The sequence below is a fragment of the Hemiscyllium ocellatum genome, chromosome 7 (assembly GCF_020745735.1).
Source record: "Hemiscyllium ocellatum isolate sHemOce1 chromosome 7, sHemOce1.pat.X.cur, whole genome shotgun sequence".
Taxonomy (NCBI): domain Eukaryota; kingdom Metazoa; phylum Chordata; class Chondrichthyes; order Orectolobiformes; family Hemiscylliidae; genus Hemiscyllium; species Hemiscyllium ocellatum.
Window position 1 is genome coordinate 109865698 of NC_083407.1, and position 25422 is coordinate 109891119.

General features: G+C 36.6%; 1 protein-coding gene across 7 annotated transcripts in view; it reads left to right on the forward strand.

Moving 5' to 3' along the window:
• Nucleotides 1-25422, forward strand: part of ikzf2 (IKAROS family zinc finger 2) — a 166332-nt gene that overhangs the window by 127072 nt on the left and 13838 nt on the right. For 6 of the 7 annotated variants that reach the window (XM_060827645.1, XM_060827650.1, XM_060827647.1 and 3 more), the window contains 2 exons: nucleotides 19957-20091; nucleotides 24395-24526. In XM_060827645.1, the coding sequence (XP_060683628.1) occupies nucleotides 19957-20091; nucleotides 24395-24526 (267 nt within the window). The remainder of the gene's footprint in view (nucleotides 1-19956; nucleotides 20092-24394; nucleotides 24527-25422) is intronic. The other variant, XM_060827646.1, reaches the window with a different exon arrangement.

Genomic DNA, 25422 nt, shown 5'->3' on the forward strand with positions numbered 1-25422 from the left:
ACGTCGACTCCCCAGCTCCTCAGGTGCTGCTTGGCCGGCTGTGCGTTTCCAGCGCCACACTTTTGACTGTGACCTCCAACATCTGTAGTCCTCACTTTCACCTGATTGAAAAGAGAAAGCTGAGAGGGGATACAATCAAATGCAGGGGCATTTAAAGTGTTAAAGTGTTTGGACAATTGGATAAAAGTAAGCTTTTCTCTCATTTATTCAATTTAAGCACAACTGGTCATATTTACAGCTAATTACAACATAAGGAGATAAAAAGAATGAAAAGTGAACTTTTTTTTGATCAAGAATGTGGAAAGGTGGTGGAAGTAACTAAGTAGGTTTATGTCAGCAAATGGAAATAGGAATATGCCAAGAGAATATGGTGTATAAATAGAAAAACTCTATTACTGTCTGAAACCATTTTGTGAAAATGTAGTACTAATAGTAATGAGTAGGCAATGCTACTTGAGTATTTAAGTATTACCTAATTTTTATGGTTAATATGATTCCAATTATCAAATTTCAGAAGAAAAAACATATTGGTTATTGGGAAAAAAAAACCCAAAGAACTGCGGATAGTGGACATCAGAAACAAAATCATAAATTGCGAGCAAAAAATAATGTTGAGATGCTGCTGTTGGACTAAGTTAAAAGTCACACACCAGGTTATAGTCCAACTGGTTTATTTGGAAGTACAAGCTTTCAGAGCTTTCAGTAGATGAAAGAGCAGCACTCTGAAAGCTTGTATTTCCAAATAAACTTGTTGAACTATAACCTTGTGTTGTGTGATTTTTAATGTGGATAAACTCAGCAGGCCTGGCAGTATCTGTGGAGAAGAAGCACCCATAACGTTTCAGGTCCAGTTACCCTCCTACAGAACTGAATTAATGTATTGTTATTGAATTCCATTTAATTTAAAATGACCTCAACCTGTACTGTTGGGATTTTATGATTTCATGAATGGGACTCATGCTAGAACTCATCAAGTACATCTGCATGGAGGGAGAGTGCGCTGTTCCAGGATACGCTGCTTAGAATATGCATTGTGCAAACATAATGACCCTTTATTAGAACAAGGGTGACTGCAGTGATTGTTGCAACTAACAGAGCATCTCCCATACTAACTTACATAAAACTTTTGAAGATTTCCTGCATTCATGATGCATGTGGCTAATAAGAAATGTTTGAGTCTCATTTCCATAGATTGTTGCTCCTGGAACAAGTTGCTAGTTAGAGCATAGAGACTATAGTTTGAAGGGACACCACTCCACTGTAACTCTGGCTGATCAGGAGTCTCTCCTGCTCTTGTTTTCCAGAGGCTCTTGAAAGGAATTGCAAGTTGATACTCAACATATTTGGTTACATTATAAATGCATCTTCCTTGGTCACTTAGTCTTAGAGTGAAACTCAAACCTGAAGCCTCTGTCTTAGCAACAAGGAATGCTACCACTGCACCTCAAGACACAAGATTTCCCTCCTGACTGCACCTACATTCATTCGAAAAGTGGTTTCAGAGCTAGAAGATCTGCTGTTGACATGATCTTTTTGCTGCTGCAGCTGCAAGAGAAATATTGTGATCAAAAGTGACAACTGTATATTGGTTTGACTACATTTGACCATGCTTGGGTTAAAATTCCCACCTGCTCCAGAGGTGTGTCATACCATATCTGAACAGGTTGATTTAAAATATTTATAGATCAATGGTTGGAGTGCTGATCAAACAGGCTGTGTTATCCTTTATGGTTTCAAGCTTCTTGGAAGTGTTGTTGGAGCTGCACTCATTCAGGCAAGCGGAGAGCATTCATCATACTACTCACTTGTGCCCTGTATATGACAGAGAGGCTTTGAAGAATCAGCAAGTTAGTTACTTACCAAATAATTCCGAGCTTCTGACCTACTCTTGTAGCCACAGTATTCATTTAGTCAGCTCAGTTCAGTTGCTGACAGAAGTAATGCCCAGCATATTAATAGTGGGGGTAATTTAGTGATGGCAGTGCATTGAAGATCAAGAACAAGTCAGTAAATTCTATACTCTTGGAGATGATCATTGCATGGTATCTGTGCATTACAAATTTCACTTCAATCCTGTCCAGTCATTTAAGCAAAATCAATTCAACCTGGGAGTCTATAGTTTCTATGGCTTGATGATACCCTGAATTTATTCACTAAGCCATGAGTGCAATTGACTTTACTTGCCTCCTTTTCCTTCCAATCCACTAAGTGTATTTATAATGGCGTATATGAAATGAATTCCTCCTTCATGTTGCACTAAATTTATGATCCAGATATGCAAAATTTGCAGAAGTAAATCCATTTAAATATTTGTTTCACTATACCAAAATAAAATCAAACTTGCTGAAACTGCCTGCTAAATAAATAGTACAACAGAACACTGAGGTACTTGAGAAGCATATCAGTTCAATCCTTGCAAGTAAAATTTACTTCCATCTTTTGATTTTTGTCAATTATCAAATATAATTGTTTTCGTTCAACTATTTATTAATTTTGTGCCCATATTTCTGCTTTCTCAAAGATTAATGTTCACACTGGGGTGGAATTTTAGGTGTAACTGTTCAAGTGGTTGTTTGAAAAAACCTGATCAGTGATTAGTGCTGCACTGTTTGTCTGGATAACAGGGAGGAAAATAAGCAAGTCACCATAACCAAGGTCAAACTTGTCCGAAGCATGCATCTTCATTTACGAGAGACTGAAAAGCAATTAAAACTGGAAATGCTGACTTCCTTTCCTTTCTTTCCCCCATTAACACCCAATGACAACAAGGTCAGTTAAGATGATATATTAATGTATAAGCTGTCCAGATCACTACCATTTTCTGTAGCATATCATGGTGATTTAGTCAATATGTCATTTGTCAGCATAAGTTGTTCTCCTCTGTTAGTAATTGATGCCAGGGGATTGGTTACCTCATTGACAAGTTACAATTAGAACATAAACTAGTAAACATAAATAGTTGTATATAGTTTTAAAACATTCCCATGTATCAGTTTCTTTTTTTTAAATACAGTAGGCATTGTAAAATTTATTTGAAGCATCTTGAAGAGTCATAGAGATGTACAGCATGGAAACAGACCCTTCGGTCCAACCTGTCCATGCCGACCAGATATCCCAACCCAATCTAGTCCCACCTGCCAGCACCCGGCCCATATCCCTCCAAACTCTTCCTATTCATATACCCATCCAAATACCTCTTAAATGTTGCAATTGTACCAGCCTCCACCACTTCCTCTGGCAGCTCATTCCATACACGTACCACCCTCTGCGTGAAAAAGTTGCCCCTTAGGTCTCTTTTATATCTTTCCCCTCTCACCCTAAATCTATGCCCTCTAGTTCTGGACTCCCCGAACCCAGGGAAAAGATTTTGTCTACTTATCCTATCCATGCCCCTCATAATTTTATCAACCTCCCCTCAGCCTCCAACTCTCCAGGGAAAACAGCCCCAGCCTGTTCAGCTTCTCCCTATAGCTTAAATCCTCCAACCCTGGCAACATCCTTGTAAATCTTTCTGAACCCTTTCAAGTTTCACAACATCTTTCTGATAAGCTTTTCCTTAGCCTAAGGATAGTGTGCACAGTGCATGCTTGGGCATTCTCTGCAATTCATGTGAAGACTTCTCTATATGTTACACAGCAATCTGAAAGTCCCTGCACAAGGTCTGCATAAGTAGGCCACTTTAATTAAATAAATCACACATGTGCTCTATAAAAAGTGAAAAGGAATGTTGTTCACATATAACAACTTTGACACAATTTGTGATTCAATCATTGAAAATTTGTTATATAATGAATTGTGGTTCATTATGAGGAATAACTAGTTAATGTCAGTCATACATTCAAAGAATAATACTTGAAATTTTTAGCAAACCAACTTGTATCTGTCACATTTAATGAAAATCTTTCACAGAATGTTTCCCTAACTTTGCTGAACAACTCAATGAAAGGCTAAATAAGTAACAGTTTGAGGGGAAAAAAGTGCTATAGGCTGCTAATTTCATGTCTAAAATTAGTATTTTCATTACGCATTTATTTACATGGTTACTGGGTTCTGTGTGGGTAGCAACTTTGAGGTTAAATAGTGTTAAGTTGACCATAGCTCTTATTCAGATAACTTTAGTTAGTGGTGCATGGTTTGAAGAGAGTAGAGCGTACAGGCTGAAGCACAGGTGTTGATGTAGCAGCGGAGTTTATGTTTTCAGTTCCAGCCGTGAAAATATTATCACTTGATCTTTCATGAATACAAGTGCTGGCAAACCATAGTGATGCACATTGCTGGCTGTGCTTTTTACTTGTATTGAGCTTCAAAAAGAATAGCTATCTGTTACTAATCACCTTCTATTAGCCTTTAAGAAAATGTAGACCCAATGTGTATTGCTAAATTCTATATTTTATGCACATATATTGCACTGGGAATCTGTGGACGTTAAAAAGGCACCTTGAGAATTAACAACTTCTCTACGTGCATATGGGACTGTTATTCTAAATGTTACAACCTGTGGTAATGAGACCGTTGGATGACTTTGCACCTGTCAAACAGTGCTCAGTAATTTTTAATGTCAGAGTTCCTCTTTTCAAATGACATTTCCATTAAAAAGTCCCCCAATATTATGCTTGATTCAACTTATTTGCATTTGGCTGTTTGCAGAAATATTTTTTGGGAACCATTCAGGCATTCTGCCGTGTTGCAAATGGTACTCTATTATTGTGCTATGCAGTTTAAATGAGTCTTCAGACTTCTGACATTTTTATTTATTATTTAAAGTTTGCACATGATTCTGATCGATTATGGCATGGTTTAAAGGTGCATCTTTATTTTGCGGTCAATAAGGCAGGTCTGCACAATTGTACTGTTTGAATATTCATATATTCATATAATTCATCAAAATAAATTGTCTGTTTACAGTATGAAGGCAAACAATTATTCATTAAACTGAGCTAATGAGGGGGTAATTTTATCTAGTATCAAACCAATTAATATATTTCTGTGAAATTCCTGTAAATGCTACCTTAAATCTTTTTGTTCAGCTGTTTATTCTAAACTAATTAATGAATGCATTGCAATACTTTAAATATTCACTACTGGAACAAATGAAATGCACCATTGATAGAGTCATATAGCAGTGGTGGTACTGTTTTACTTAAAACACATTTCTACTTTGTGGGGTAGTTTTCCACATACAAGCCTCTGGCCCATCACAAATTCTGTTTAACAAATTGCAGATACTATCACTGTACATTTTCAGTTGTTGCCTTCAATACACAGAAAGTTTTTGACAGTGCCAGTTGCACAGACTTTGCTCATGATGACTGGGTCATCACAAGTAATTTGCTAAAAAATATTTATTCCTTTCGTGTATTGCCCCATTTCTCTCTGCCTTTGCTGTATTAATTTTATAGCAGAAATAAATGCTGACTTTCGCCTTCTACTTTATTTCTTACTTAACAATAAAGGGAGTTTCTTTTGGAGTCCACAGAATATTAGTTAAAACTACTATGGCTTTGGTATTGTGATAAGAGTTCTTGTCACAAACATGTATTCAAGAAACTGTTAGAATCATGATTGCTCTGGAGGAACAATGTCACTGAAAAGGTGAGCATCTGTTAACTGTGCAAATTGTCATGTAGTTACCAGGCAACAAATGAGTCATTGCTGTATCACCTGTCTGAACTACACATCTCTAGTACATCTTAATTTATATTCTGATAATGATATTCATCATGCATTTTTGAGAATTCTTTTCAGATCACAGAAAAATCTGTTAAAATACTATCAGAAGCTACTTTATCATTGTGATATAAGTAATTTCTACTGTCATGTGAGTACTAATGAGGAAAGATGAACATAAACAAATGACAAATTCAATTTTCTAGTTACATTGTTTTCACATCATAATGTTTAAAATGAGTTAACAATTAGAAAGCAATACAGACAGAGCATCTGCTTAGTGTGCTTTGGCCACTTAGATTGTTCAAAAGAATTTTTTCAGTGTTTTAGATTTGGACATTTAAGACTTATTATGCTTTTAATATAAAGTGTTCAGATTTTTTTTCCATGCTATGTTAATTTCATGGACTGAGACATGACTAGTAGTAGTTACCATGATGTTTTGTTCATTTTTCCGTTAATATACAATACTAAAAACAGAAAGAACTACCAATGCTGTAAATCAGAAACAAAAACAGAAGTTGATGAAAAAATTCAGCAGGTCTGGCAGCATCTGTGAAGACAAATCAAAGTTAAAGTTTCGGGTCCAGTGACCCTTCCTCAGAATGGTTTTGAGGAAGGGTCACTGAACCAAAAGCATTCATTTTGATATCTCTTCACAGTTGCTGCCAGACCTGCTGAGCTTTTCCAGCAACTTCTGTTTTTGAATACTATAAACAGTCCTTGTGATCCTTCAAACTTGTGAAATTTAAACTGGACACACCTGCAAGCAAGAAGTTCAAACTCAAATAAAAACTGAGTTGTCAGGTTATTGGTGGCTACATAGGGCTACGGACAAAGACCTTTTGTTCCAAATGTAGGAATATTCAGTTGCACTAAATGGAAAAATGTGTCTTTGAATTACATTTCTGTGAAAATTGTTCAAAACTACTCATTACCTTATTAGGTGATTTTGTGTAGGGTTCCTCTTCCTTTTAATTTAGTGAAGATGTTTTCACCAACATATTAAAATAATGTTATGTACCAGAATAGTTATGATACTTGCAAGATGTATGTGCTATACATAAAATATTTAATATTTTACAAATGTATGCATATTTATCCTGACCAACCTGACTGGAGTATGTCATTTACATAGAGATTCAATATGATTATGTTCATTATTACTAAATTTGAGTAGAGATAATGCTATTCTGGATGTATGTGAGCAGTTTGCCATACAGATGTTATTATAAATGCATTTGAGCAATTCCCCTTTGGATGTTCCACATTGGCTCCTCATCTCCTCAGGGAGTGAATTGCAAATATTCATCCACAAATACCTACATGACCTTGCCCACCTTCTGTCTGTAATCATCTCCAGCTGTGAAATTCTTCACCTGCCTACATGCTTCACACCATCACCACTTATTCCATGCTTCTGTTGTTCATTTTCCTGTTAGCCCACTCCACGTATTCTCCAGAATCATTGCTGTGAAATACTCTCTACTTTCCTCCGAACTTTATCAACATCCTTTGTAAACACATCTTTCTGACCACACTTTTGGCTACCTTACCTAACCCTACCTTTTGTCCGCAATGAAGTCTTGTGGGATTTTTTTCATCCTTTGCTTACACTGTACGAGTGTAAGTCATTGTTTTTTCTCTGTGGCAGACAGATTAACCACAGAAACGTAGCTTGCAGAATCCATTTTGTCTTAAAAGAGCATTTGAGCTGAATCAAGTAAAGCACTCAGTTGAGGTTATGAAGGAAATGCTATAGCAAGTAAATATAATTTTCATCTCACAGTGCCCCATTTCCTTTAATATTGAATGTATTGTGGCAGGTTTAATCTTTTTATTGCACTATTTGTATTTTTAAAATTACATATCTAAAAGATATAAAATGTTAGTTTACGAATGACCAAAAACTAACAGTGGACAAAAAAACTCAATAAATAATAGAGATTGAACCAAGTGTGATGAATTGAAACTCTGAAACTGTTTATATCCAAACCACTAGGAGTAGCAACTGACTTCACATCTGCTAACTTTGTTGCTATTAACTCAGTTAAAGGCAGAAGTGCAGGGAAGGATGACAGCAACCTGCTTTGTTCTTTAACAACTTCTTATGACTTGGGGCGGCACAGTGGCACAGTGGTTAGCGCTGCTGTCTCACGGCGCCTGAGGCCCGGGTTCAATTCCCGACTCAGGCGACTGACTGTGTGGAGTTTGCACATTCTCCCCGTGTCTGCGTGGGTTTCCTCTGGGTGCTCCGGTTTCTTCCCACAGTCTAAAGATGTGCAGGTCAGGTGAATTGGCTATGCTAAATTGCCCGTAGTGTTAGGTAAGGGGTAAATGTAGGGGTATGGGTGGGTTGCACTTCGGCGGGTCGGTGTGGACTTGTTGGGCCAAAGGGCCTGTTTCCACACTGAAAGTAATCTAATCTAATCAACTACTGTAACTTGAAAGCTATGATATCTTGTATTATCATTTATCTGGCAAATCATTATAAAATGTTTAGTCCAGTTGATTGGACTTCCCCCTTAACTTGATCAATGTTTGCTTGGAATGCACAGCCACTTGGCAGAGTAGGAACAATGGTCAAAAAGCTGTTTTAACTTTGGGCTCTATCTTAATATTTCACACAAAAATATATGGTCCCATCAATCTCTGCCTTATTGAATTTGTTTCAGAATACTGGTAAATTTGTTCAATTTTCAGATAGCCTCAGGCATTGGTATCAAGTATAATGTCTAAGCTATAAGGTGAAGGACCTTTGCACAGGGTTATAGCTGTCATCCGGATTGAGAAATGTGCAACCTGACTTCATTCTTTGGAAATTGGCAAATGAAAATAGTTTCAATTAGGCATTTTGAATAAACAGTATCTGTTTCTACCAAGTATAAACATTAGTAAACAGTTACTATTCTAATGCTGCATTTGTAATACTCTCAGATTAGGTGCTAGACTTTCCTTCTTTTAAGATGTTTTTCCTGTTGAGAAAATAGTTTTAAAATGTGAAATCAGAGAAACTTACAATTCAGTGGGATGCGACTTGAGTCATTTTGTCTATGCTGGCTCTTTAACAAAATACTTGCTCGTAGCCCCATATACCTATCTTGTGTCCATTATCCTGTAAGATCCTGCATCATCAAATATCTATTCAATGACCTTTTAAAATTATTTATAGAATTAGCTTTAATCACCATTTTAATAAAATGCATTCCAGATCTTAGCATGTGTCTGATTGTAAGTAATTCTCCTCATCTCTAGATCTTTTGTCAACAATTTCAAATCATTACCAAAAGGTCTGGAGTCGAGGAGAATTTTTTTTCACTTGTTATGACTCACTGGCCATAGGCAGTGGTTCATCTTTATTCCACTAAATCCTTTCATCATCTTGAAAACATCATCCGAAGGGCCTGCATTGCGCTGTAATGTTCTAATTTACAGTTCAATTTTCTTTGTCCCTAGGAAAATAATCCTGATGCATATCCATTATGTTCTCATACCTGAAGTACCTCTCAGCTGTTTTACTTTGGAGAAATGAACTTGAATGTATAAATGACCTTAATTTTTCCTGTGTTCTTTGACCAGTTTCGTGGATGAGATTCTTTATGACTATCTAAAATTAAAGAGATTGTATACCAGTTTATATCTATCTGATTTATCAGAATGCCATCTGAAATATGGCCAGAATTTGTGCCCAATGATGGAAGTCTGTTTGTAGAGTTTACATTTCCTCTATCTCCCAACACTCATACACTCGTCACCAGTTATTATTCCTTGAGATACAACATGCGACTAGGTAGTTCTTCAGACAAAGTTTGCACCGTGGCCCAACAATGGCTGGCTGTTTAACTTTTCTCTCTTGTTAATGCAGCATATTGGTCCTCCAATGTATTAATCACTGGTGTGCCACAACTAAAATGTTATAATGGAGAATTATTATTTCATGTTTTCATCAAATGCTACCAAGTGTAAGCATAGCCCTGTACTGATTAAATCCTAATTTATCTATCCCAGCAATGTGATCCATCTGAGCCTCAGAAGTACATTTACTTTGAACAGTGAATATTTTTACTTCTCCTGCAAGCTTTCAATTTAGCAGATTAGGTAAGAAAGAGGTTGAATATATTTAACCCCTTTTGTGATCTCAGCACATCCTAAAGCGTCACCAATGGAATATTTTTGAATTGTAATGCATTTGTAATATAGGAATTACATTGTCGTAATGTTTATGCATTGGAATTATTTTCTACCTTGTAGACATGATATAAATGCATGTAGTAATTTTTTTATGGAGCAAGCTCATGGGTCATTCAAGATTACAAAGTCTGTGTGCCTTCAAGAGAGTAAAAAGTGAGGTCTGCAGATGCTGGAGATCAGAGCTGAAAATACGTTGCTGGTTAAAGCGCAGCAGGTCAGGCAGCATCCAAGGAACAGGAAATTCGACGTTTCGGGCAAAAACCGCTTTTGCCCGAAACGTCGAATTTCCTGTTCCTTGGATGCTGCCTGACCTGCTGCCCTTTAACCAGCAACACATTTTCAGCTCTGCCTTTAAGAGAGAGCTGGGTGAATTCCTGTTTCAAAAGAAGACCGTGTTTTATAAAATGTAGGTACATTGCATATGCTGACTATATTGGCAGTGTGGTCTCCTGGAAAAGATCCAAATGAGTTGAAGAGAAATTACTTGGTTTTTTTCCTTGAATGGCCTTGAACCTTTTTCCAGTCTGTTGCCTCTCGCTAGAGATTACATGGCTGATGGTGGTTAAGTATGCAAATATGGGAATGCGATCTGAATTGTGATGGTCCAGGTATCCCATTTATTTGGGACAGGCTTCTTGGACCAAGTGTTCTTTCACTGCATTTTGAATTTGTATGTTTACAGTAAACTCTCCTAATCTATATGTATGAAGTATTTGCAGAATTGAGATGGCAATAGCCTAGTGGTATTCTCTGGATTATTAATCCAAAAACCCACGTAATTTTTTGGGGACCCAGGTTTGATTCTTGCCAATGCAGATGGTGAAATTTGAATTCAGTAAAAATTTGGCTATAAAAATTGGCTAATGATGATCGTAAATCCATTGATGATTGTCAGAAGAACCCATCTGGTTCACTGATGTCCTTTCGGGAAGGAAGTGGCCATCCTTATGTCGTCTAGACTACATGTGAACTCCAGACCTACAACAACCTGGTTGTCTCTTAACTACCCTCTAGAATAGGAAATAAATGCATGTTGAGCCAGCAATACCATCATCCTATGAAGGATTAAAAACATAGAATATTTCAGTTCATTATTTTAAATGGTCATGCATTAATCTGTTGCCATTTATGAAAAATAAATTTTCATGTATTGCTTATGTGGCGTGTGATAGTTGCATTTGTTCATGTAACATTTCCTCAAATAGGTTTAAAACATTCAATAGATCATTACTGAAGGCACTTCAGCTGCCAGAGTCAATTGTCAGTTGGTCATAAAAAGATAGGAAATAAGAGCAGGAATAGGCCATTTGTCCCCTCAAGCCTACCCCTCCATTCAACAATACCATGGCTGATCTGCTTTAGGCCTTAACTACTCTTTCAAGCCAGCTCAGCATATGAAAAATCTATCTACCTCCTCTTTGTCTGTATGAGTAACTTATATGAGAAAGAACAACATGCAGGACTAGCATGGGAAAGGTTGGGAACTGACAAGGGGTAAATTGCTCCAGTGGAGGTCCAACCTTGTCACAGTAGATTGGACTGAGTAGTCAAGAGTGTGGTGCTGGAAAAGCACAGCAGGTCAGGCATCATCCGAGGAGCAGGAGAATCAACGTTTTGGGCAAAAGCCCTTCATCAGGAATGAAGGACTGAATAGTCTACTGTGCTGAAACAGTTCTGTGCTGATGTCATTCAGTGAGCTGTAGTGTTTTTGTTGACATTTTCTTTCTCTGAGATTATAGTTGTTATGCAAAGGTAAATTGTGGGTGCACCAGAACATCATTATTTACTGAGTTAGGTAAAGTCCTATTTTTGTTCCAAATTGTCGAGCATCTTTCTACGGGTGAAGAAAAAAATAATGGAAGCTGTTTGCTTTCTTTCTTTCTAGCAACAAAATATTTATATCGTTGCAGCAGCAAAATAAAGATTTTTATGTAATAACAGGAATTAGAAAGTCAGGCTTAGTAGTTGGCACATCGAGGCAGTGTAAACTTAGTGAGTCACCCCATGTCATCCTCACATATCTTCACCTGGCTCTATCAACAATCACTTTGTAAAAGCCTGGGGGCCTATACAATACTTTTATACTGCTTTTGCGTAATTAGTTTGAAATCTCTGTCTGTCTTTGTTTTGTTGTTATTGGGTCCATATTGAGGAATTGTTTAACATTACTTCCAAGTCATATTGGCAAGGTTTGTGAACGACACTGCATTTTATTCATGGCAGGATTGGCTGAAAAATAGGGTGGAAAATTTCACAGATAACAAGCTGTCCTTTCAATATAAATGCTTGAGCAATGAAAGATACATGACTTTAAAATTGGCATTGGTTGCTACCCACTACAGAAAAATTCTCAGCAGGGTGTGTGAAGAGGCTTTTGAGTACGTTACCTGATGCCATCCAATGATGGCATACAATTATGGTGGAATGAGTGGGTAGGCTCCATAAACAGCACTGATGCCATTGCATTCTGTTTTAATGGCCCCACCTGCCTGCCAAACTGCCCTTAAGGTAAACAAGCAGGAGGCTGGAAGAACTCAGTAAGCCAAACAGTATCAGGAGGTGGAGGTCAACATTTCAGGTGTAACCATTCTTCAAGACGCCTGAAGAACGGTTATACCTAAAACATCGACTTCTCCACCTCAGTAGTTAGCACTGTTGCCTCACAGCGCCAGCAACCTGGGTTCGATTCCAGCCTCGGACAACTGTCTGTGTGGTGTTTGCACATTCTTCCCATGTCTGTGTGGGTATCCTCCAGGTGCTCCGGTTTCCTCCCACAATCCAAAGATATGCAGGTTAGGTGAATTGGCCATTTTAAATTGCACATAGTGTTCAGGGATGTGTAGGTTAGATGCATTAGTCAGGGGTAATGTAAAGTAATAGGGTAAGGGAATGGGTGCTGGATTAGTGGTGCTGGGAAAGCACAGCAGTTCAGGCAGCATCCGAGGAGCAGTAAAATCAACATTTCTGGCAAAAGCCCTTAATCAGGAATACAGCACGGGAATGGGTGGGATACTCTTCAGAGGGTCAGTGTGGACTGTTTGGGCCTAATGGCATGTTTCCACGTTGTAGGGATTCTATGATAATTTCTGTGATTCCACCTCCTGATACTTGTTGGCTTGCTGTGTTCTTCTAGCCTCCTGCTTGTCTACTTTGAATTCCAGCATCTGAGGTATTTTTGTCTCAATCTGCCTTCAAAGAGCATAAAATTCAACCCATACTAAAAGTCTGATAATTTCTTTAATGACTCAAACAACTAATCCTTCTAGTTTATTTCTTGAAGTGTAAAGGAGTTGCACATCTGTGCTGTATTTTGGTTTAACTGGTGGGTTTGCAGTAGGGGCTTTACAGCGTCTTGGATCTCCAGCATCTGCAGTACTTTGCCTCGTATTTAGAAATGCCTCTGTGGTTAGAAGAGAACAATTGGTTGTTTTATCTGCAATTCAAGTTGTCTAGGTATAGTAAAACAGATATAATAGCAGAATAATTGATCATTTTAAAAATATATCTGAATAGCAGAATGAACTTTAAAAACTGTTCTCACTTTTCAGCAGACACATTCATAAAATAGGCTAATTAAAAAGATAGAATTCTGTGAAACTTGTGTACAGATCTTGGGTTGGACGAAGAATTGCTTTTATTGTCATAAGCAGAACGCCATTATAAATACACTGTAAGCTTGCCAGTCTGGAAATCTATTGTTTGGAAATGCAAGTTGTCTGGAAATCTTTTGAGCAAATCCAAACACTTTTTCAATATTATTGACATGATTTTAGAATAGTATTTGAGATTGCAAGCATATAGCATTTGAATAAGTAAAACTATTAATGGTTTGTAATGTTAGTTTTATCAATATTTTATGTTTTAGGTAAATATTTATTACAACTGTGTTTTCTAGTTCTCTCACATGTAGCTAGATAGTCTGATGTCATTCTATAAATCAGGAAATTCTGAAATCCAGAAATGACTTGGGTTCCAAGCATTTCAGACTGGTGAAGCTACAATGTGTTATCAGGCATTTTCTGTATTGCAACAGTGACTATACTTCAAAAATCTTTAATTGACTTTGAAGATGCCCTAAAGCTGTAAAATACCAATATGTTTTATTAGCAGTAGTCCTGGGGACCGACTACTTATGGAGTAACACAGATTGAACTTGAGGCTCGCAACAACCATTATTCATCATCTGCATGAAGGGATTTGGGGGAGCACATGGATGTGCAAAGTTTGAATTAGAAAACTGATAATGACAGAAATGCTTTTTTTAAATTATCATGCAAGAATCTTCTAAGGCTTATCCCCAAAGCCAAGAGGTTGCAGTAAAAGTAAACATTGGGATATTTTTCTCAGACAAAACAAAAAACATAAATATCCTTTTCATAAGAACTGGTTAGGCCTAAACTAAAATGCTTGAAAAAGAGACACTGAAAAAGATTCAGACAAAAGTCACTAGATTGATGTTTATGACAAGCTTTGGAAGCTCGATCCATTTTATTCTAGAGCAGGGTAGTTTTGAAGAGATTTGATTGTAGTCTTTAAAATAATTAAAGGATAATATTTGGCCTGGGTGAATCAACAATTTGACTTAGATATTCAGAAAGGACCAGCTTTAAGCTACCCACCACTTCAATGCCAACATATACTGAACCCTAAAAATCCCCTAGATTATATATGATCTTCACCACCACCACTACCCTGACTGACCACTTCCCACCCCCTGGATGAACTTTATAGGAAGCCACAGACATACTGGCCCTACCTCCAGGTTGGGCGCTGGGCGGCTCAGTGGCAAGCACTACTGCCGCACAGTGCCAGGGACCCAGGTTCAATTCCCTCCTCTGGCTACTGTGTACTGTTTGCACGTTCTCCCCGTGTCTGTGCGAGTTTCCTCTGGGTGCTCCGGTTTCCTCCCACAATCCAAAAGATGTGCAGGTCAGGTAAATTGGCCATGCTAAATTGCCCGTAGTTTTAGGTGCATTAGTCAGGAGTAAATATAGGGTAAGGGAATGGGCCTGGATGGGTTAATCTTTGGAGGGTTGGTATGGATTTGTTGGGCCGAAGGGCCTATTTCCATACTGTAGGGTGTCTAATCTTGATTCCTGGCCCGGACTAATTTTATCAGAGTTCCAAAACTGACCATAACCTAATCCTAGGTACAGACCCCTTGACTTGTTTTGGACCAACCAAATGATGGTAGTCCAACTAGAAAAGGCCTAGCCTGCACTGACCAGGGCTCTGGTCACCACCCATCATCCCCACTGACTGGATCCTACCATTCACTACAGTGAAATATGTCTTTTACATATCATGCTCTTCAGGCATATGTAGTATGTTTGCTGCTAACATGTGACCCTCCCATTCCCATTTACTTGTGACTGGTTTTGTTTTCTGTGCTAAAGTTTTCCTTTTTGGTCATCAGCTAGTAGGAATTTCTTCAGTGCTAAAGTTTTTCCCCTCAGCCACAAGTTGCTTGTTGCTGTGCATATTAATTTGCTACTTAGGAGAAAAACTGAAGTCGAAGCCTGCTTGTAAGTATGCAGATACTGTTGTGTTGCTGTTGCCTAGTGGATGGTTTGAGGATCCCGGAAGGCATTATCCCAAATGTTAAGGCACCTGCTGCAACTGTACTGATTCCATGTAAAGAGATTGTCCAGCACATCCATGTACTAGACTGAGGCTGAGAAACTACATGACCTGTTTTTTGCTGTTGAGGTTTGGAAACATCGAGTTTCTTGATTGGGCAGAAGTTAATTGGGAAGGCAAAAATTCATATGGTGAGTTGGAAAATTATGAAATGCAAATTTCTCACCAGCACATAGTTGATCTCACCATCTGGGGAGGAACAATTACTTAATTATAGTTTTTCTTGATTACGCAAATCTAATTTTTGCAGTCTCCTCTGATTAAGGCATCATCCTTGCCTTTGTTTCTGCCACCTCCTAGAGGGGAAAACCACACCTTAGGTGCCTGCTTGTGAATAGAAGCAAAAGGTGTTGTTGTTAATTTACAATATGATATTAGGATTAGCTTGCGAAATAACTTGGTCTTCTGATCTAATTAGTTCAGTAAAGATCCTGACTTTTTCTTTCGAGCAGTGCCATTTTCTGAACCTAGTCCTGTGACCTACTTAATTGTTCTGTATTTGTTAGAGAGGTTTAAACCAATGATAATATGGACTAGGGGAAAGTGAGGACTGCAGATGCTGGAGATCAGAGTCGAAAAGTGTGGTGCTGAAAAAGCATAGCCGGTCAGGCAGCGTCCGAGGAGCAGGAGAGTCGACGTTTTGAGCATGATCTCTTCATCATGAATGAATGGGGCATAATATAGGCTATGCATAGGAATAATAAAGGCTGTTCAAATTAGAAATTGTCCAGATTTCAATCTATAGAGCCATTATTGTCCTAGGTAACGATATGAATATTGCTCATTGGCATTCACTGCTGTGTTATCATTGATTTATTGCAGCCAAATGCAACACTACAAAGTATCAACTGACCACTGTTATATTGATATTATTATATTTGAATAATGAAACTATTTCAAGGACATTGCAGCTTTATTGACTGTGTTATTGGTATTGAACGAGTTTGCTCTGTGTTGAGTAGTGTAAAATGTTAAATGATGAACATAATGGATTCGGACTTTCCTAGTGACCCTGGTGATGTAAGATATACCATACAGAAAATAATATCATAACAAACCCTGCATAGTGAATATTATTAGTTCATTGATATATACTGTAAAGAAGATGGATAATACTCCAGCTGTCTTTTCATATATTCTGTAGTATTGCCATTCTAATATCAGTTTTGCTAGTCTTCTTCCTATACGTCTTTCTGTCTTTCTATCTCCATGTTTACCTTTAGATTGACTGCCTTTATTTGTCCTATATCTATACTGATAACTTGCACAAATAGCCACTCTTTTGTTATGAAAAAAATGTAGAAACTGTCTGGTTTCCTCCCACAGTCCAAAGATGTGCATACTAGGTTGATTGGCCATGTTAAATTAGCCATAATGTCCAGGGGTGTGCAGGCTAGGTGTGTTCGCCATGGTAAATGCAATATTACAGGGATAGGGTAGGGCACTAGGTCTGTGAGGGGTGCTCTTTGGAAAATTGTTGTGGATTTGATGGGCCATTCAGCCTGCTTCAACACAGCAGGGATTCTATGATTCTATGATGAAAGAACGTTGATAAAAGTACAAACAAGACATGCACTCTTTGAACATCCAAAAGTTATCATGAGTTAAACTCTGTGGTTATGTATGTACATAGTACATTTTGAAATCTACTCTAGGCTGTTCTCTTATACTTCATCTTCCCCAATTTTCGAAGAGCAAACATTATGAAGCAGCTTCTTATAGCTTGATTATACTTAATAAATATATTACATGCATTGCTATGGATTGTTATTTATAGTGACAGTGAGGAAAATTAAATAAGATTTTGTAACATTCATAAGCCCAGTCAAACATTACTTGCTGCTGAGTCCACTGGAACAAAACAATAAACACTGTACATGGAACTTTCTTAATACATCAACCTTGTTTTCAATCGCAATCCCATTCACTGATTGAACTGGTAAGCCAGGAGGTTTGCAAGGGTTGTTAAAGTTGGCAATTTTGCAGTCTGTTTGTATCACATCTCATCCAAATTTCTAAGTAGTAATTTACAAATTGTCCATGTAATTTGTTACTGTAGCTCCATATTTATGTGTTTTAGTTAAATTTCAGCATTATCGTCTATAATAATTTAAAACAAATTGGTTTTAATATTCTTAAGTTATTTATTCCATATGTTTTGTTGTTAGTTTTGTTGATATTTTGTAGAAACATGATTCTCCTTATCCTTCTCAACTTGATTGCACCAAACCAAAAGGTATCTTTAATGCGTTTGTTTCCTAAAGTGCATGGTTATATTCACCAAAACACCATTTTGATACTATTCCTTTTTTCTGGTATCATACCATTTGTATCAGAAGCAAGCATATCCCTGTGAAATTTACATTAATGTATGGCAATAATAATTTGTGATATTTAAGTCATTGTATTCTTTCAAGTGCAACTCACAACAGTAAGTTATTTTTAACTTTTATATTCTCCCAGAGGATTAGTTGTAAAGCACTTGACATTCTGTTGATCTTAGTGATTTTTGACAAGATTTGTAGCTCAAGTTGATGCTAAGTATGTAAGTTAGCTCAACTCTGTTGATCTATTAATATTTGTAGAATTTTATGACGTAGAATATATTAAATGAATAGGTATTCGTTGTGCGTTTAGACATACTATTATCTGTTTTGCATATGAAAGGAACTTCAGCATTAAAACCATTGTCCCTTGACTAAAACCAATGAGAAACACAAACATTTAATTGTAACAAACTCTATTAAACATGTATTATTGATTTTTTAAAAATCTCATTAAACATGTACATCTCTATAAACTCTGTGACTACTTCTGCAATTTCAGCCACTTTGCTCTAAGGACCCAAAAGATTTTAACAGCACAGCTGGGTAGTTTTGGCAGTTAAACATCAATGTCCACACTCAAATCCAAATCCTAGTTCTAATCTTAACCATTATCACGTTATTCTCATTCAAAGTATTAGGCTTGTTCTTGCACATATAAGTATATAAAGCGTCATGTTGAATTACTAGCTAACTTTTAAAAGAAGGGGAATACAACACTGAAAGATCTGACTTGTTTTGCACGTTGTCAATATCGGGAATGTGTCTTGCAGTTTATATGCATTCCAAACTGTTCCAATCAATAAACATTTTTAACGTGATAATCAAAGTGCATATTCCAACTATGCTTCATATTGAACTGTTATGTTACAAATGATGACTGGACTAAATATTCTTGCAATCTGTTAGATGCTTTTTTTTAGAAATGCAGAGGCCAACAAAAGTATTACTTATTTTCACACATTTATTAACTAGTTAATGGAAAATAGTCTGATAAATTATTTAAATTTTCCATTTTTCAAATCTGTAAATATTAATTAAGAGCTGTAAGACTATCACATGTATTCAAGAAAATCTCAGATGTCACAATCTGTTCAAACATGCCTTGAAATCTCACATAGGGCCCACTATCAAGATTTTCAGCTTTTGCAGGGAATCGTGGAATGAAATCCCTAAAATATTGTTGATAATTTCAACACTCCTGAAATAATGTTGTGTTAGTTGGTTGTCAGAAGAAAATGGCTTTAATTATAATGTGACACTTTAAGTTATTAATTATAATAAGTTATAATAAGTTATAATAATTCACTTTTAATTATAAAAAAATTTTTAAAATACCATTAGAAGTTCTAGAATACTACAAAATAACAACAGAATTTGTATTATTCAGTCATCGTGAATCCATAGCCTTTTTATTATCTATTGAAGGACTCATCAGGTAAAGAAAATACAAAATTGAACATACTTTAAAACTGAATTGCTTTACGACTGCATAAGAAAAATTTTGTTCTTCATGAACAATGGAGTTGGCTCAAAATTATCTAACTGTTTTAATATTTTTAAGAAACTCAGATATTTAAAATACCAACATACTAGAGTTTCACAAGTTATTTCTCTGATCAAAAAGAGTTTTGAAATTCATGAGGTCTACACTTTTAGCCAGTCCAACATATGTATGTCTTAAAAAACACTCAGTCCAACCTCCGTGTAGTTTCAGGAACAATGAACATGGGTAATGGAACCAGAAAGTTCTGTAGCCTTTCATTCCCTGAACTCCACCCTGTCAAACAAGACTGACAGCCCCAAATGCCAACCACAGCATAGTAAGAAGTTAACAGAGGACACACAGATAAAGTTATTAGGAAAGTACTCAATAATAACATATAATAAAATCTAATTCTGGTGGCTTTCCCATTGCATGTATTGTTGTAGTGGTTTCAAAAAAAGATGAGTCAGTAGCACTTGACTGCTTCTGTACGTATTTTGCTGATAACTATAGGTTAAATTTATGTGTTGCCTTTGATTCATGTTTAATGAAACTTATGGTGCAGTTTTCCTTTAAATACTCTTTATGCTTATTGAAAATGATTGATATAATAATGATGATGTAACTTGAGTACAATTTCTTCCACAGTGGGCAAGCCTCATAAGTGCAACTACTGTGGTAGAAGCTACAAACAGCGCAGTTCACTGGAGGAGCATAAAGAGCGCTGTCACAACTACCTGCAGAATGCCGGCGTGGAGGCCACACAGCCCATGAATCACCAGGGTGGGTGGGATGACGTGAAGGAGTTCCAGTTTGTAGTGACTCCTCAATAGTTTTACCTTGAAACTCTATCTTTTCTATCTTGATAGTGTATCCATTTTTAGATATTATTAAGCATGTTTTCTGTCATAAGCAGAATAGCCAGCCAATGCAATTAATTTTTGTTATCAAAGCTACTACTACTAAAAGGAAATAGTAAAACAGAGGCATCCTGATGTGGGTATAGTGTTACTACATAAACTATATTTTCCTACTACACGTAATATTATGATTGAATGTTCGCGTGAAAAAGTGACTATTACCTTTTCAGATTTTCCTATTCGTGCTTTCTCACCCAAGTATTTCCATTCTGGCAGTAATGTTTATTCAGACATTTCCAAAAGAAATATTCAATTCCAGTAACCAACTATTGACAGTTCCTGTATGTGTTCTTCCAGAATAGAGGTTAGATTAATTCAGAGAAAAAGATCAGAGTGTGTCTTTTTATCCAGATGTCAAAAGTTTACAGTAATAGACATTTCTTTTTAATTGGGTCACAGTTACTAAATGGCAAATCTGAAATATATTAAAATATAAATCCACAACATGATTAAATATTTTTTAAAAGCTGGCAATTTGATACTTCCAGATTCACAGGGAATATTAGCTGAGTGACCTGTTTCTATGCTATGAAACCTGTGTAATTTGATGGAACATTGTTAGATTATATTATGGAAACAGCAAGGTCATCTTAAAATGAATTTTTAAAAATAAGTTAGGAGTAGTTTTTCAATTTTTAAAAAAGCATCCTCCAGTTTGGCATTATATTTTGGTTCACCATTCACTCCCAAATGACTGCAAGGTTGCAGCACATTCCAGCTACCTAACTTCTTAATTTTCGCAAATTATTTGCAAATTAAGTCTTCTCCTCATTCCTCCTCACCTCAAGAAAAATGTTGCCATTTGGTATTTAGTATAATTTCACTCATCTCCGTATAAAGTCTGAATGAAGGTTTTCTTCCATTTTTCTTTCTTAACACCTTTAATACCTTTTGGTTTTCTCACGGTGACACATTCAGTTGCTCCAAAAAAAGGATGAGACAAGCAAATTTCCCTCAAGAATCTGATAATTAAGGAAGAGAAAGACATTGTGTTGCCAGGAGAAGGACAGCTGTCCAGATGATTCTTTCTGATTTTGAAGAACTTTGGATTTAGGAGCAGGAGTCAGCTGTTTGGCCAGCTCTGACATTCAAAATGATGATGGCTGATCTGGTTGTGGTCTCACTCCACTTTCCTGTCCCATCCCCATTACCCATGACTTATTTGTGTATTGAAAATCAGTCTAACTTAGTATTGAATGAATTCACTGATGCACCCTTCATTATTTTTCTGTGGAAAAAAATTCCACATAGTAACACCCCTCTTGAGGAAAAATAATTCTCCTCATCTCTGCCTTATAAGGTAGAACTCTTATTTTTATACTGTACCCCTAGTCCTACTGTCCTAGCCAAGAGAAAATATTCTCTGTATCTGTAATGAACCTGTAGCTATGATGTGTTGCAGGATAAGAGCTCTGGACAAGAGAAGAGTTCACGGTGTAGGATAACGTTTTTAGCATGGGTGAAGTTTCTTCAGGATCTTTTACATTCAAATAAAATCAGTTCTCATACTTCTAAACTCCACTGGGTATAGGACAATCTGTTCAACCTCTTTTCATGCGATAAGTCCTCATCACAGGAGTCAGTTGAGTGCCCTTCAGTGAACCGCTGCTAATGCAATTATATCCTTTTTATAATAAGGCCAAAACTGTATTAAGTACCCTAGATGTATTCTTATCAGGGCCCTCTTTAATACAATTTCTTGATTTCTATATATCGTTCCCCATATATGCCAACATTCCATTTGCCTATCTAATTACATACTGTATCTAAATACTAACTGTTTGTGATTCATGTACCAGGATACTCAGTCCCTCTCCACTACTGTGTTCTACAATTTCTTCCCATTTAAATAATGTACTCCTTTTCTATTCTTTCAGCCAAAGTGAAGTTCACATCTTCCAACATTGTACTCCATCTGCCAATTTTTTACTCCTCACTTAACCGATCTGAATTTTTCTACTGACTTTCTGCATCCTTTTGACAACTAATTTTCTTAATTCTTTTGGTGTAATCGACAAATTTAGCTATCTTGCATTCAGTCCCTTCATCTAAGTCATTGATACTGATTGTAAATAGTTGATGGTTGAGTTCACTGATTTATGTGGTATTCCACTAGATACAGCTTGCCAATCCAAAAAGCATCAACTTATTCCTATGCTTGCTTCCAGTTAGCTAACCAATCAATGCTGATATGTTACCTCACACCGTGAACTCTTATCTTGTACAATAACCTTTGATGTAGCACATTAACAAATGTCTTTTTGGAAATGGAAGTACATCATAGATGCAGGTTCATTTTTTTCATCAATTTGTAACTGGAGATTCTGGGCAGAATGCTCATTTGCCTAATGGTGAAAGGCAAGTCTGCAACTTCCTGCTATCACTATGTGTACCAATTTACTAATATGGTCTTTCCTCCGGGCCATTTTTATTCAGGGTGTTGATTAGAGCTATTCACTCTCAGGTTACTCATTAAGCTGTTTAACAGGCTTAATAAGCTAACTCTGCAGACATTGCCTGGAATTTCCAATTGGTACAAGAAACATACTGAGGAATGTACATGACCGAGAAATGGAGATGACCTTCTAGTTGCAGGCTAAGGAAGACGGCAGTGCTCTGTTGTTCTTGGAGTTTCCCCTTCACCTGCACCTTTCAAAGCTGTAGGATTACATCTATTGCCATTAGCCCTTCATAATGGCCTGGAAGCTATAGCCTTTTTGAATTTAAAAATTTTGACGTCTTCAGAGAGTCCCTCAAAATTTAGCCCACTGATCCTCTGCATGACAATCTCCCTCCCTTGTTTGGCCTCTATCTAATTAATTCTGCAAGGAATCGCTATTCTTTGATTTTTCTATTTCAAAAATTCCTGTTAATAGTGGAGTTATTCACTGGCAATGTTCTTCATTACTTCAGTTAATGGATTTAATGAAACAACCCATTAAAAAAGTAGAGGGAATGTTCTGTGTCTGGTCATGATTGTTTGAGATTGGATAGGTTGCGACAAATTAATGCTATCATTTCTCAGCCAAACTGCATGGAAGCAAAATACAGAGGAACCTCGGTTATCTGGCATTCGATTATCCAAATTTCGGAGTATCCAGCAAGATTGCAAGATCCTGATACTTGGCTAAACTATGTTATCTGGCATTCAATTATCCAGCATTCAATTAACCGAACGAAATTCTCTCTGCCCATGTCCTTCAGATAATCAAGGTTCCTCTGTAGTTAGCAATGCAGCATTGCATTTCCAAAATACTGTTGCTCCTAGACTCACTACTTATTAAGAACTATTTTGTACACTTTAATTTTGTCTCTTTGCATAATTAATTTCTTTATTTTCTAATCCTTATCAAAATATTTAAATTTCACCCAATAATATTAATTATAAAACTCAGTTGCTAAACACAAGCAAGAGGCATTGTGCCAATTTATTGTTTGCTGATTTTTTTTCATAGACATTAGTTGATTCAAATTAGTTGGGATCAACAGTGTCCTTTATTAGCATAGATACAGAATGTGGATTTTGTTTTTCTTTGAATCAAGTAATAAGATATGCATTCATCGGATAAATATAATGGAGGAAGTTGACTTAAAACATACAATATATTTTATCAGGTATAAAATAGACTATCGTACCATTTAAAACTACAAAAATTATAGGTGTGCTTAACAGAAAATTAAATTTCAGCCAACAAGTTAACTTTAATTTATTTTTCCAGTAATAATGTATTTTCATTTCATGTGGTGAGAGAGCACAATTAATCATTTGCATTACCCTAACTTGCCAAATCTTAGTTTAAATGTAAAAGTTTTGGCAAGTCTCAGTGTAGTCAAGCAGAAAACACCATTTGTCCTCATTGCAATGTTTCAAAGAATATGCATTAGTTATTGAAACATAATACTGTTGAAACTTAACGTTTTGAATTCTTCTGAAAATTGAGACATTCTATTTAGTTTAGATATGGCCCATATACTAGAGATGAAATCTTTTGTAAAAGCACTTTATCCTCTGATAAAGAATCCCTGATTTCTGAAATATTCAGCACAGCAAATGTTAATTTTAATAGCGTTATATTATTAATATAATAATTTAAAAGAGATACTTAAAAATAGAAACTTTTGTGGAATGGTGTATTCACATTTTGAATGTTCACTGTTCTCTGCAGCAGAGGACTACAAGGAGCAGGATCCAGTAGCAGATCACATTCCTCTGATGTCATTTGAGAGACCTGCAGTCATAGAGAGGCTATCAAGCAACGTAGGAAAGCGTAAAAGCTCCACACCGCAAAAATTTGTTGGTGAGATTTACTGTCTTTCTTTACTAGCAATAATGTAATAGCAAAATAATAATCAACTACCCATTTAAACTGACCATACGAAGAGAGAATAAAGGATAGACCTTATCACAAGTTGCTATGTGATCTGCTATTGTTTTCCGAATGTAAGTATTTAAATAAATATTAGCAATTAATTCTCTTAATTGGTGTTCTGTACCACTGCATTAAAATAAGTGGTTGAATTGTCATGGTCATACTGATAAATTTTTTGGGATTTGAAACATGACTGTCATTGTCCACTGCTAAAATGGAGCTGCACTTAAGTTGGTTTCCATCCTCAAAATCATTCCTGGATGTTAATTTACGAGCAGTGAGGATGTAGTTTAAATGATCACCTCTTGAGGTCAGTTAAAGCCTCAATACTTTGGAGGGGCTCTTGTGGTGCAGTGGTAGTGTCCCTCCCTTTGAACCAGGGAGCCCAGGTTCAAGTTCCTTCTGCTCCAGAGATGTGTAATATCATCTCTGAACAGGTTGAGTAGAAAATATCTATAAGGACATTTCAGAGGGGCTTTTGTTGTGCAATGGTAGTGTCCCTACATCTGAGCCAAGAAACACAGTTCAAGTCCCATCCTATAAGAGTGTCACACCATCTCTGAACAGGTTGTTTATAAACTATCTGAAGGAAGCTTTGGCAGCTTGATTATGTTTTTAAATTCCCCAATACTGCTGAAGGCAAGACATCAGAAAAAACAAGTAAAGATTGACTGGTTTCATGTTTCTTCTAAAATAATAACTTTTCATCAAAATTTAATTTTTAATATATAATGAATGCACACATGCACATGCACACACAGTCTCAAGTGTCATGCATCTAACTTGTGGCCATTTCACACAAACCACACTCTGTTGCAGGTGCA